The sequence below is a fragment of the Callorhinchus milii genome, unplaced genomic scaffold (genome assembly GCF_018977255.1).
Source record: "Callorhinchus milii isolate IMCB2004 unplaced genomic scaffold, IMCB_Cmil_1.0 Scaffold14, whole genome shotgun sequence".
In the NCBI taxonomy this organism is placed as follows: domain Eukaryota; kingdom Metazoa; phylum Chordata; class Chondrichthyes; order Chimaeriformes; family Callorhinchidae; genus Callorhinchus; species Callorhinchus milii.
The window spans coordinates 12,756,690-12,771,600 of record NW_024704755.1 but is presented as its reverse complement, the minus strand read 5'-3'; the positions used below and the strand labels follow the sequence as shown (position 1 = coordinate 12,771,600).

At 39.8% G+C, this 14,911-nt stretch overlaps 1 protein-coding gene across 1 annotated transcript; it reads right to left on the bottom strand.

Annotated features, from left to right (window-relative positions):
• Positions 1-255: 255 nt before the first annotated feature.
• On the bottom strand, positions 256-14,638 carry LOC103187897 (BTB/POZ domain-containing protein KCTD19). The gene is made up of 16 exons (XM_042340406.1): positions 14,348-14,638; positions 13,566-13,713; positions 12,729-12,920; positions 11,299-11,430; positions 9,892-10,114; positions 8,517-8,686; positions 7,714-7,826; positions 6,681-6,823; positions 5,960-6,043; positions 5,341-5,449; positions 4,084-4,363; positions 3,563-3,724; positions 2,306-2,350; positions 1,765-1,919; positions 1,586-1,687; positions 256-855 (listed from the first exon to the last, which is right to left on the bottom strand). The coding sequence occupies exons 1-16, from the start codon at positions 14,636-14,638 to the stop codon at positions 757-759; spliced, it is 2,448 nt and encodes an 815-aa protein (XP_042196340.1). The 3' UTR covers positions 256-756.
• Between the last annotated feature and the right edge of the window lie 273 nt (positions 14,639-14,911).

Here is a 14,911-nt window from a genome sequence, read left to right as displayed (position 1 = left end):
TCGAGATCAGACATATGGAACAGTTTGAGTTCCTTTCTGTGACTGAGTGAGAACAATGGAGTTTAACTTACAATCAGGTGTTTCAACAGCTGATCAAGATCTGTATTCTCACTCAGCTAACCAGCTGTATGTAGAGAAAGCCACATGGAGCAGGGGTCACTGCACAGCAATTAGCATGTTATCTTTTTTAAAAAACGGATTAAAGTTGTTACAATGCTTAAATAAAGATTCACAACAGAAAAGCAAACTTGCTGGATTATTTATTAAAAAGTTAGTGCAGCTTTTAAAAGTGGAACATTTACTGCTAAATTGATCATAATTTCTTATTGGTTAAGACTAGATAGGCAATAACATTGAAAAAAATCACTTACCTTGTTTTTATCATATAATCTATCCTCTGATCCAAACATTAACATTGGAATATAATTATATTTTTGTAAACACTGCTGACAAATTCATTTATCATTTAAGAGCCCTCTTGTGGCCGGAACTAGAGTTACACATAAGGCAGACTTGTAAAAACTAGTCAATAGAGAAAGTTAATTATGCTTTTCATTACAAATGATTCAATGGTGGTAAAAGAGCAAAGTAGATGTGATTATTGCACAGTACTGACCAGTTTTACTTCCTGAATATCCATACTGCAGATTTTGACATTCTAAGTACAATTAAGCAGTTTTAAAATCTAGTTAATAATTAATTGCTATGAATAGTTAGATTTGGACTTATGTACATTTCTACAGTGACATTTGGAAATTAGTTTCCTATCATTGAAAATGACACAGATTTATAATATCCTTTCTTCAACAATATTTCCATGCATTGGCTGTACTTCTGAGCAAATGGTAGAGTCAACTAGAAAAATAAAAGAATGCAATGAAATCTATTAGACCAATTATTATTTAGTATACCAGGCAGAGTTTTACTAACATTCTAAAATCTGCAAGAATTAACAAATGTGCAAGAAAGGCACTGAATTAATCCTAAACAAAGAGATAAACAACTGGAGGGATTTGTGTAATTATTTAAGACATCAGCTATTTATAGCAAATAAATAATTCAAACTTTTGTAGGTTCAGGGCAAGGTAACTTGTTTGAATGTTTTCTAATTTAGTTTCAAAAAATTCATTATTGTGAACTGCCAGCTTGGCTAAAAACTATTATTACAACTTAATGTCACAAGTGACAATGTGCACTTCTAATAAGATTTTTATAAGCACCCCTCAAATTGTGGCAAATCAAATTATTCTGGATAATATACAAGACGGATAATATATTCAAGACGTCTCAAAGCTTCACAGAATATACTGTGAATTTCTCTACATGTTGTGGGTGAACTATAGATGCCATTATATTGACATTAACCACAGTTCCTTTTCGCAAGTAATATACACAGACAATACTCCACATCCAACCGAAACGATCGGCCCTGATGTTCTGAAGTGACACAGGTATCTCTCAAGGCTGCTGCGTGCTCAAATGACTCACTGTCATAGGGAAATCCAGCCCAGTGTAAAGTGAACTGGGGTTTGGATTCAAATCTTAGTTGCATTTCATTCTTTGATCCAGATATTTAGTTTCTTACCTTCACCCATTTTACCAGCTTCTCATGCGCTTGCTTTTGGTTTCTGAAGGCCTTCATATTTAGCAATTTTGTCACAAATTTTTCTGGTGGTATCTGTTTTGTCTGGGAAAATAAAACTGAACGTTTTGCAAACACCTAATTAAATAAATTCATTCAGTTCCATTGCCAATGTTTCTTACCCAGAGAATGTTCACCAAGTGTAGAATTTCCCAAGTAATCTTTTGAGGATCCTTCAACGTGTAGGAGTCCAGGATGATCCCAGTCAAAAAGTGATGACATTCACGAGCATAAAATATTTCTTCGTGGGACAAGTTAAATGTGAGCGAAGCTAAATCTGAAAATGAAAGGAAAATGTACTTCGTCAAAGAGTTATTTACAAACAGTTTACACAATGAGGCAACTGTCCATCTCGGTGCCATTGGAAAGATAGTACAGATTGTAAGGTGTTTCGTTTTCCCTCCCAATCTCACATGCATTAAAGTTGTGCACAGGCAAAGTCCCCATATATTGTGCATGGAAGAGAGTCATCCCCAAACATCTGAGAGCAGGCTCCTCGTTGGTACTCTTGGATACCACACACACAAATCAGGATTGTGAACAAAAAGAGGGGATTGTTACATCTTAAAAATAGTAAGAATGCTGCATTTAAGAATGAAGCACGACACAGATAAAACTTGCTTTCGGGTCGTTAAAGGAAACAAGACTAAAGAAGTAACATACCAGTGAGCTGGCTCCTCGCTGAGTGATTATTACAATGTGCATCAGCTGTGGAAACAATGAACACATTATGATGTGAGACTACAAAACAAACAGTTACTGCACTGTATCCTAGTTTCAAATCAAACAAATGCTTAACCTTATGCTGGAATGTGAGACCATTGCATCACAGTATAAAGAATAATTCTTGCATTTGATATAGCGCTTTTCATGTCTTCTCGACGTCTCGAAGTGCTTCACAGAATAGACTGTAAAGCGAATTGACTGTTTTTGTGGGCGAAACGCAGCAGCCAATTGCGCACAGCAGTGTCCCACAAACAGCCATGGTTTGAAATGACCAATTTTTTTTTTTTTTTGGGGGGGGATAATTATCAAGCGTGCGGGAGTAAGGAAACTGAATTAACAGCTGTAGCATCAGGTTTGCCCTAAATCCACATAAAACATTGCTACCACACTATTATCGCCACAACTATTTAAAACAACTTCTCTAGCCAATGAGCAAACTAAAAGCTTTGGTTTCTTTGGACGCCGTCCTTCAAACCATCGCTGTAACAAAAGCAGGCAGTGAGAGCGGTCTTTACATTGCAAAAATGCAAGAAGACACCCTCTGCCTCTGCTGTGTGGACGCAGCAAGATTGGTGAGCAAGACACATGGCACAAAAAAAACATGACCCAGGAACTTAAAGGGAAATCTGAAAATCTTCAGCATCGATCAGCAACCTGTAATGATTTTAAAACGCCCTCTCGGCTCCACCCACTCCAGACCATCCAAACCTCTGCGGCCAAGCTGGGCTTCTCAGGCCAGTAACCCCAGTCCCACCCCAGCTCCAATGGCAACCTACGTCCTAACAGATCGACTGTGATCCTCATCCTTACCTTCAAATGCCCCACCATCAACAACCCTGGCCTCCACCAACGCTAGCCTGTTTCATGCCTCCCATCTGCTCCTCCCTGCCTTTGGAGGACAAGCTATCAAGACACTTTTCTCCCAGCCCTAGAACTCTTCTGAAATCCCATTTAAAGCCCTCAGCACACTTCCCTCCATCTCTCCCTTTTCCAGCTCAGGCTCCCACTACTAAGTAAGTCTCTGTAAAGTGCGAGGAGATGTCCTTACAAAAAAAAAGCTACGTCAATCCAATTTTTTGTTGATCTGGATAAAGTGTGCGCCTGGTTTAAAACACCCTGTTATACAGCAGTATATAACCCTTCAAAAAAAACAGAAACAGTTAAAGCTTCTATTCTGAGTTTGTCATACTGCACCTATGTCAATCGGCTTCTCCATATATAACACACCGTCTGTGTAAAAGACAGAGCTGCCGTCATTCCCCAGCAAAAGAGGGTGGTGAACTTTTAGAATGAATCCAGCGCTGAGTGGCCAAGCATCAAAATTATTACATTCCATAGACTCGTCAAATTCCTTTCCTGCAACAATAGAAATATTGCATTGGATGGATTATACGTTGGCGTAACAACGATCTGGTATTTGGAGTATTCAACGTTCAAAATTTTTCCTACGGAGGAATGTTCCTGTTGGAAGGACTGTTCAGAGGGGTTGAAAGGGAATAGCAAAGGCACACAAAATAGCACAATAACATGCGCGAGTATCTGCTCCCACATTTAGTTAATTGTAGTAAAATCAATTATTTTGATTTCATTGGATAGGATTTCGACATCATATTTTTAGAATGTTATCCAAATGTCTTAAATTTACATCTAAGGTCTCTTCTCTACACGTACACACACATTTTCAAGTTTCTCAGAACATACTGTCCTTTGCTCACCATTCCATATTGATGTGCTAATAAAATTACACTGTAAACAGCCATCGGCACCAAGCAAGCCTTGCTTTGCAGAATCTTCGGCTGTTGGCGTTGTAACAGGGAAGTTGGCAAGCGAGAGCTTCTCCTGGTTAGCCTCGGTTTGTCCAATCAATTCCGATTTCACTGTCGGGTTAACTAGGCACTGTACCGTGTTGCCACTGGGATCAAACTGGTCCCAAACTCTTGGCTTCATTTCCAGAGTGGAGGATTTATTGGTTCCGATCATAATATCATTCCTTTTCTGTGAAAGATCAGAATTGAACCATGTTATTAAATGCTGATGCAGTTTATCTTTAGAAACACTGTGGTGATCTGCGCAAGGCAAAAACAAGATCTGTTCCAGGTTTCTGTGTTTCCATTCCTTGTAAAATTATTTGTACTTTGGTGTCCGAATGTTTGCCCCTCAAAATAGACTTTTTATTCTCCATTAATGAGCCCGAGAGGGCTAATGAGCTGTGTAGTGTTAAACGTTGCAGAAGAGGAATTGGTTTAATTTTAGACCTACTTTACCCTTAATTCTTAATACTTTACCCTTAATTCACAGGGTTGGGTGTGATCACAGAAAGAGAACAAAGCTTTTCTAACTTTGTGATGTGAAAAGTGTTTCTGCACGAAAGTTGGTTCATTTGTAAAAACAGCCTGGTGGGCTGTACCAGCAGATGGCACCATTGCTGGTATAAACCTCAAAAGAATAACTGTGTTTCTTCAAAGATTTACAAAGAACCTACAGCATGGAAACAGGCAACGAGTCCTTCCCAGTGTTTATACTCCACACAAGTCTCCGTCCCCTTCTTCCCACGACTTTTATTCCCCTCTCCCTCATAGGAAGGTCAGGCTTCCTCTTGAATTTATCCATTTCGTAAAATACAACTTAGCACTTGCCCACGGTAAGTTATCAAAGTGTAAGCATTCCGCTACGATAAAGCAGATGAGCTTGACAGCACATCAATCAGCGGGTCAAAGAGAAAATGAGGTTACCATTTCAGGTGTGACTATTTGCCATATTCAGGCTCACAACCAAAATCTTAAACTTTTGCTGAAATAACAACATTTTTGATTTTATATAGCGCCCTTCACGCCGGACGGTGGCTCGGAGCACTTAAACCCACATATCCTACCTTCACCAAAAAATAAAGATATTTCAATAAAATGGTCAGTATTCACCCTCTCTGTACCCTGCGCTAATTTAACCTGTACTTCAAGAGCAAAACGCGATACCTTCTGTACGAGCCGATCCAAAACATTCTCCTCCTCTTCAAAACCAGCGCTGGATTCCACCGACGAGATCGACGCAACACTTTCTGCATCGTTTTCTCCGCACCACATTCTAAACGAATTAAAAGATGGTCAGCAAAGCTTCCGACATTCTACTTCCATCATGAAGTAATTGGCTGCCGCGTTTCGCCCACAAAATATACAGTCAATTCACCTTGCAATACATTCTGTGAAGCGCTTTGAGACGTCTCACAGACGCGATGAGCCGCTATGTCAAATGCAAGGGTTATTATTATTGTTGTTTATTGTGAAACACAATCCATGAGGAGGTGCAGAGACACAGGAGACAATTTCAACAATTTCTTGCTCTGAAATGGGCCTGAAATAATCTGATGGCAATTCCACAACAAACACAAATAACATTTATAAAGCATAATCCTTGGGTTTGAGACATCTCAAATCACATAAAGCAGAGTGTTTCCCAGGACAACTACATTATGTATTTTGTAAGTGAACGCAGCAGCCAATTTGCGCACAGCAGTGCCACACAGTTCATCAACAAGTGAATGACCAATTTTACCTCTGAAATGTGACTGAAGTTAATTTACGAATTGAGCATTACCTGTATGACTCGCATTGACGCATGGCTTCAGAAAGGGCAGGAATTTTACACTCTTCGATTTCTTGACACAGTAATGGCCATTCTCTAAACGGTTTGAAAGATAAATAACAAAAATCAACATGACATTAATCAGCAATGCAGCGTCATTAGGTTTAAAATTTATTTTGTATAAATGATCACTTTGTAAAAAAATGTTACGGTAATGTTAGTAAAAAAATGGTACTACGATATGGATCACCTTTGTGTTTGATTACAGTACGTATGTCAAAAAGCAGTTCAAAGCCAATTGCTGTCAACTGTAACCACTAGTTGTTGGTAAATGCGACAGCCAATTTGCGCAAAGCAAGATCCAGAAACAGCAATTAGGCGAATAACCAATTCATCTGGAGGATTGTTGGCAAGACACCGGGACAAACTCCCTCTTCTTTTCGAGTTGTGCCATGAGACCTTAAAGTCCACCTGAACGAGCAGACAGGACCTCGGTTGAACGGCTCATCCGAAGGACAGCGCCTCTGGCAATGATTTCGGGGATCACAACACGTAATTAACTGATACGTCCACGTTTTTGCTGCAAACGTACAAGTTCCCAGCACCAATGCAAAATGTGCTGGACCCCAGCATTCTGAAGTGCCAGCCATTGTGTGCTGTAATCCATCAGCAGTTATGTTACTATAGCTACCGTAATATTCACACTCCACTATTGTAAATGTCATGCTCTCACTTGAATCCTGAAGGGATGTACAGTTTGTCAAGCCTCAAGAAGTTGATAATATGCCTGAACATCTGACCGTCCCCACTGATGAAAAGTGTCTTGCCGTATGCAATCCATTGTGCTTTGTTAGGGTTGGCGAGGAGCTCTGGGTACTGACAGGCAAAAGTCATAGCAGATACAATCCAATTAGTTTACAACTTTCTGAAATTGATGTGTAAAAGTTTCATTTGACATTCAATAAATCGGGACATGAGGTCAAGATCAGCCACTATTTCAGATCAAACAAACACAATGAATACGATAGGTTCTAACCTCACTTGTACAAATGTGGTACTCTTTAACATAACATTCAATTTCCAAATTTACTTCACAGCATTCAGTCTCCGAAAATATTCTTTAATAACCGTATCGATAACAATAAATCAACACCGGAAGGACAAACATTTAGATGTTAAAAATCACACTTTTGCTCAGGTGATGAGACCTAATTTCTGTAAACCTTGTTTGAAGAAAATGGCAACGTTGACAATTCATTTTGAAAAATGAACAACGCTTTTTGATTTTGTACATTCCTTTTTAATGAATGAATTTAAAACGCCAAACAATGCAGCAATTTAACTGAAGCACACTCCAGTATTCCTACAGAGAGAGATTTATTTTAGTATGGATACCAATGCTATTAGCAGTGTCCATTAAAAATAAACCAGGGGTTTATTACGTAAGACCATGAGGTCTGAAAAAGGAACTGGGGTAACAAAAAGCTACTAGATCGAGCAATCAGGTCATAGACTGCCAATACTAACTGGAGAGATGCTCTCCATTAAAAGGCTAGTAAATGAAGGAACATTTAATAGCCAAGATAACATTAATCTTTAACTAAGTCTTTTTAACCCCTCTTGCTTCTCCTATTTTATTGGTTTGATCAAGAAAACAGCAATGATGGTTACATTTATTGTACGAAGCAGGGCTGTTGTCAGTGCCAAATGAATTGGTGACACAAAGTATGGGTTATACAAGTGGAGACAGAACTGTATTGAGGTACCTTCAGAAAGGTCTTCAGGTAAGTGGCATACCAATAGTTTCCCACATAAACCTTCACGATCTGGTGAAGAGTATGGATATCCACCTCGGGTGTCCAGCTATCCTCCACTGCGCCTTAAATAAATGCATCGGAAAACCAGAAAGAAATTGCAGTCACACCTGTTTAAAGCAACCACCTCTGTTCAGCAACCAACTCCAGTCGAGAACCACCCTGCAGTCCCGACCGATTTTCCACGACAAACCACCTCTGTTCAGAAACCGCCCGTCTAATGAATCTAGTGGTCATGCATTTTTATGGCCCTGTCACTGTTCAGACACTTTTCAGTGGCCAAGTGAATGTAAGTGAATGCTCACAGCTTCTCAGCTCACGGTGAGTTGGGCGTTGATAAATACACTCGGAGCACAGTGGGAGGCTATAAGGAGGCCCATGGAAATCTTTGGCTGGTGGAATCAAAAAAAAATTGGGCCTTGGGCAACGAACCCTTACTCAGAGGCCACCCTTCCATTAGTCCAGGCCCGAGTGGTTGCTGAAAACAGGATTGACGGCATTGCTCAAATTCTAAATTATTATAGAAAATAGCATTCAACTGAATGACCTTTATAAACAGCACTGTAACCTGACTGTTGTTTTACATTTATTTTCCTACAGATAACAATACTATCAGCACGGTATCCAATAAAAATAAACCAGGGGTTTATTACGTAAGACCACGGGGTCTGGAATATGGAACTGGGGTAACCAAAAGCTTCAAGGTAGCGCGATCATGCAATAGATTCTCCATTAAGTATCTCAACCAAACTCACCCATAGTAAAGCCTGGGCCAAGTGTCTCGCTTTTCCGTTTCTGTAGATACAGTCGCATGGCATCCTTCACAGGCCGGTACAGGCAGTCGTGTCTGTCCAGGTACACACACACTGCACCCATCTGGGAGACGTCTTCAGTTAAAGGCAGGCGGCAGGTTCCCAGCCAGCTTCTGAAGACACAAATAACACAACATCTCCAGTTGGGTCAACACTGCTAACAAAGCCAAGCTCAAAAAAAAACCTTAACTGCTAATGTTTTGTTCATAAACCTAACCAGACAATCCTGTGACCATTTGTGATTATATACGCGCTACAAAAAATTAAGTGCTTTGTTAGTCTGCAACTGAATCGTGTCAAATCAGTGGGTTAAACTTCACGCTGTACTGCAATACATGCAATGAAACAAATACATTTCTTAGAGTAATAATCCTTGCATTTGATATAGCGCTTTTCATGTATTCTAGACGTCTGAAAGCGCTTCACAGAATATACTATAAAGTGAATTGACTGTATATTTGTGGGCGAAACACGGCAGCCAATTGGGCACAGCAATGTCCCACAAACAGTCGTGGATTGAAGTGACCAATTTATTATTTGTTTTCTCTTGAGGGATTATTATCAGGCATGTGGAGCAAGGAAACTTGCCCAACCTTTTGCCCTGCCGGGAAATCCTTGACAAGGTTACATGTAAAACAGTAAAAGACAAAGTTGCTCTACGTAGGTTTTCCAGATGTTACATACTATGGGGGAGGGGAAGATGAAATCGTCTTGAGAGAGAGGGAGAAACACACAGACACATACACACGAGGTGGAGGTGGTGGGGAGGGAGGGCGAAGAGATAAACACACAGACAAACACACCCTCTTTTCCTGATTATTAATTCTTAAGAATTAATGAAAAGGCTCGTCTCTAAATATTTTTTTAAAAAAAGAAAAGATATCCAGATAGGTTGAAACAAATCCTAGTAGGTACTGATTTTTTTGGATCCACTGTTTATCCTTTGAAGGGTTATGATGGTATGTTGAATATTGACAACTAAGAAATATCTATAAAAATCAAAAATCAACCATTTGATCCTGGTTGGATTGAGTTCCTTTCGACGTTTTCACTTAAGTTTCCTTACTCCACACGTCTAATAATAATCCCTCCAAAAAAACCAAAAAACAATAAATTGGTCATTTTCAATCCACGACTGTTTGTGAGACACTGCTCTGCGCAATTGGCTGCCGCGTTTCGTCCACAAATATACAGTCAATTCACTTTACAGTCTGTTCTGTGATGCGCTTTGAGACGTCAAGAAGACGTGAAAAGCGCTATATCAAATGCAAGGATTATTATTATTATTACTGCAGAAATAAAGAGATGATATAAGCACCTGACATGTTTAAAGAGAACACCATTGCCAAAAATATACAGCTTCATCCCGTTGAGGCTGCTCTCAATGCAGAGTTGTCCCAATGCTGAATCGGGGTATTTAACTAACAATTCCAGGACAAGGACATACAATGGCTTCTCTGGAGTATTGCACACAGGGTTACAGTACCCTTCAGTGTAATGCAAAGAACTGACTGGACTTGTAATGTCCTTAGGATTCTCACCTGTGAACAAAGAGATCGAGATCAATTCATTGCATTAAGTCTACAAGCAGAAGTATTTATGGTATGTATTATGTCTTATAGTGATGATGTAAAATAAAGATGAAAAATTCATTCGCATAAACTAGGGATCACTGATGATTGCCTCTTTTGAACCACCATAATATCATGGCATGATGAGAGTGTGAGGTAGGTAAGGGTTAATCGAAATAGGATGAATATTTGGGGTCAGAGAGACTGTCACAGATGTTGGGAGCCAGATAGTCTGTTGAATTTGTTAGATTGAGATATCAATCTATCTCCCTGAAGGTGTAAAAATGTTGGTTTAAGTGCTTTCGGTTTATGGCTTTTTTTATTAAATTTTGTGAGTTAATGGATTTTATGGTCTTGTCTGGAGTCTTCGAGTCTGGACGATAGTTAATAGTTTAGTTAATGAGTTTATGTTTTCGATCTGTCAAAGTACGAAGGGTTTATTGAAGGAGGTAATTCTCGGTCGATTAGGAGTTGAGTTTGTCAAAGTACGGAGAACTGATTGGACCCATTTGAGATATAAAAGGAGAGGGAGTGGAGTTATTATATGGAGGCTGTTGAGTTTTGGAGTTTAACTAACATTTGACTTTAAAATCACTAATTGTAAAAACTCTGAATCTCAGGAATTTAGAAGAGATGTGAATTTGGGGTAAGGTTACTCCTGCTGGTCCAAGTGTTGAGGCTCAGTTGTTAGATATCTAATAAAGTATAAGATATTACATAGAAATTTATAGCAGATTATGCCCGATTCAATAAAACAAATGAATCCCTGGACCCTCTATAGGAACTTTTAAAGCAGTTACCACTAAAAATCATATGTGCAGGTTTGGAAAAGTTGTTGGTGCCAATAAATAATAAATATTCTGGTCAGTGCAGGAGTGAGTGAAAGTGAATCAAATCTCTGGGTTTGATCCTCAGTCTATACAGCTAGCCAATCTCAATTAAGAGTCAGAAAGTTGTTGATAGTAGGTGGCCATCAGTTAATAAATCAATGATCTGTAACCAAAAAAAAGTCAGCACTGATACAAGTCACACAATTTCCATTAATAGCGCAAGATTCGCAGAACCCAACTGGAACTAATTCAAGTGGGTTTTTCGTTTCTATATATTTTGCTCTCAAAACCCTACAGACTACGATAACTCTGCTGTTGACTCACCAACGTCCACCCTGTATGATTTCACGGCTTTAACAAGCTCTGGCAGTTGCAAGATCTCGGCCTCATTAACAAGAGCATCCAGCTCGGAAAATTTCTTAGGCACAAGGAGCTTCCCAGTCTGAAGGAAATTTGCTAGAAAATGTATAAACCACATTTACGATTCAAACTTAATGCTAACTACTAACCTTGCAAAGGGCAGAATTACGCTGGCCTTTAGTTAATAGTAAAATGTTAATGAAGCACAGAAATATTTCCACGCGAGGGATGTGCATGTGTGGGAGCCTGGTGAGGACACTATCGACCCGAGTTACATAACTTTCAATCAACTCTGCTAACACCTTCTGTCCAGGATCAATCATGATGAACAAGGTCGCAATAAGTCGCAATTCTAGCATCAATTCGATCTTGTGGGTCACACTGTTCTCTAATCAGTTTTAAAACATAGCATTGGATCCTAACACCCAACAGACCCTTGTGTCCAGACTGACTTCAAATCAAAGATTCCACAGATCAAGTCAGTGCACCATACTTTACCAATTCACACATCCTCGAATGAAAGAGTCCCAGAAGTAGTCAATAACCTTTTTCCAAAAAGATCTGGATAAGTGTCTGGTTGGAAATAGATTGCATAGGAACAGAAGGAGGCCATTCAGCCCCTCGAGCCTCTTCCGCCATTCCATGACTGACCCTTTGGGAGAAAAGTGCTTCCTGATTTCACTCCTAAAAGGCCCAGCTTTAATTTTAAGATTATGAGGATTGCAGGGATTGATGTTGACAAACTTTGCAATGGAAATGGCTTTGGTACCACAGCAATGTTATTTACTCAAAATACAAGAATAGATGCTAGCGTTTTTGTTTATTGTTACTGCTCTGGAATAAAACATGCTGAAACATTAGACATTAGATCTGTGGAAGTGGCAAGTTTGTTTAACCAACCATTTGTCTCCAAGTGCTTTTATTTGATATAAATATTACTTCAGAAATGTCAATATCTAATATTAAGCAATAATAATCCTTGCATTTGATATAGTTCCTTATCACGGGCTTCGGGATGTCTCACAGAATATATTGCAAAATGAATTGGCGAGGTTTTGTGTGCAAAACTCAGCAGCCAATTGCACATAGTTGTATCCCACAAACAGTCGTGCATTGAGTGACCAAATTAATTTTTTTTATTTAGAAGGGATTATTACCTTTGGAAAAGTGATCCGGAAATCGACTATCAACTGGGTTCCTATTTACCGCTCGGTGAACAAAGGCATGTGGAGTAAGGAAACTGGTCCAATATTTTGGTCTGCCCGGGAATCGAACCCAGGTCCTCTCGAGTGCTCTAACCACTAAACTACAGGACTCCACAGTCTTGAAGGAGAACATTTTGCTTCTTTTTTTTAAAACTGCATTTGATAATATCACAAGTGATGATTAAATACCTATAAATCGGAAATGACTCCATCCGATCTCGATCAGGACCACCCCCTCACACAGCCACAGGAGGTTGTCATCATTGATTAAAGTGGGGTACTTCTTCACCAGGTCTAAAGAGAGGAAATACCACTGCACGACTTCTTCAGTGTCCAGCAGTGGGGTGTCTATCAACCCCAGTGGAGCCTTATCATGCAGTCCTAAAAACAACAAAAAGGTAGTTTAATCTCCCAAAGCCGAGGATGTAATCGATAGATCTGCACTTACCACAGATTACAATGTATTTACATTTATTCCCTTTTCCAATGGTTCGGGGCGGGGAATATACCAGCTCCTGGGGGTTATAGATTCAGGGAGTGCGTTCCTGTACAATGAGGAGCCTCTTCTGCTCTGCACCATTGTGTTGCAGTTTGTGAGGAACATTGGATCGTAGACACCTGGTGAGAAGAGGCTAATTTCCTGCTCGTTGAGAGCCTGAGATAAGATTGGATGGTTTTACATGATGTCTAGTTGGTAGTCGTACAATCGGAAAATGCCATGTTGCCACCTGAGCAGAATTGGCTGTACAGCTGTGTAAGGGGTTTAATTCTCAATTTCCAGAAAGCCAACCTTGAGGTTCTTTAGTAGGAATCTGATCAGAACAAATAAGGATGGCCACAGATTAGATTATTCGATTAACTTTGGCAAATGGTTACCAGCAAACAAACCACCATGTGTAAAAGTAACTTTTTTCGATACACATGGAAACCCATCACCATCTTATATCTTGAGAGTATCCAGTCGTGGCTGGTTAAAATGCACAATAAGGAAAATTGCAGAAACTATCTGTTCGGATGTTGAACAACCTGTGAACGCTGGACTTTTAATCTGGAACTCTGAAGGCTTGCTGTTACACCTGGTACGCCAGTAATTTCTGCTCGCTCTCTTAGTGATGGGCACATCTGCAGGACGTATACGCAAATGATGCCTCCCCTCCTTCATATTATCCAAAGCCTATTAAAGTAAGATGGCAAATTAACAGCACGTGTTATAAAAATGTCTCAATACCTACATTTTGCTACAGATTCTTTTTCTTCCCGTATAATTAGTAACGCTCTATTTCTTTTTGATACACGTGGAAACCCATCACCATTTTGCACCTTGAGAGTATCCAAACCAGAGTTCCACAAATGGATGGTGCCTACCTACACGAGGACATTTTCCTGTTATTAGTCACAAGTTGGTTCTCTTGGTTTGCAAAATGGCACACAGAGGGTCTTCTCTGGACAACAGCCATGCCAAAGGACCACAGGATGATGTCTCGAGGAGACACTCTCTACAAGGAGCAAAGTGTTAGCATAAAAGAATACTATCTAGGCTTTTTCAACTAGACAGGGTGAATCAAAAGTGCTTACTTCTAACATAGGTGTCTATAGGAGATGTTCAAACTGCATGTCATGCAGACATTTAAACACATCAACTCGGTGACAAATACTTTCACGAACGCAATGAAATAGCTGGACACTTTCTACGAATGTTGTCTTAAAAAAAAACATAATGAATAATTTAAAACGTCATGAGTAAGGATCTCTGATTCACCCAGTATAATGTTGTGCATCCTGCTATACGGTTTCTCGACAGCTGTTACCTGTTGTAAAGATGTCAGACACATTGCTGTTGCTTGCTCATACAGCAGTCTGATTTCTGAGAAGCAGGAGAAAGAGAGCTTTGACGTATGTAGGTAATAGTGGACGTGACGAAATGTATATCCATCTCGATCGATGAAAAGCCTGGCTTCTTCAGACAGAGCAAGGCTGGAAGCTTCTTGCCATAACACGGAGTCTTGGAATTGCGAAAGCTTTGATTTGGGGACAGAAAAGAACCAGCCTCCGACATTGAAACAAAAAGCATCTTCTTCCTGGTATTCTTCTGTTGCCATCGTGTTCCTTCCCTGATGTGGAATAGCTAATTGGGAAAGTATGAATATTCAGTTAGTTCTCTGTGATTCAAAAGCATGTCCAGTACCCCTTACAATTACTGGCTTCAGTAAACAGAATCTACTTGTACCTGCTGTGCAGATGGAAGGTTTTATTCCCTCCCTATTCTTTCCAACTAGGCACAATATCCACATCACAGGCAAACACATATCTCCTGTTTGATTTGGAGGCACTGTCCTATCCAACTGCCTAACGAGTAACAGTAGCTCCAATCC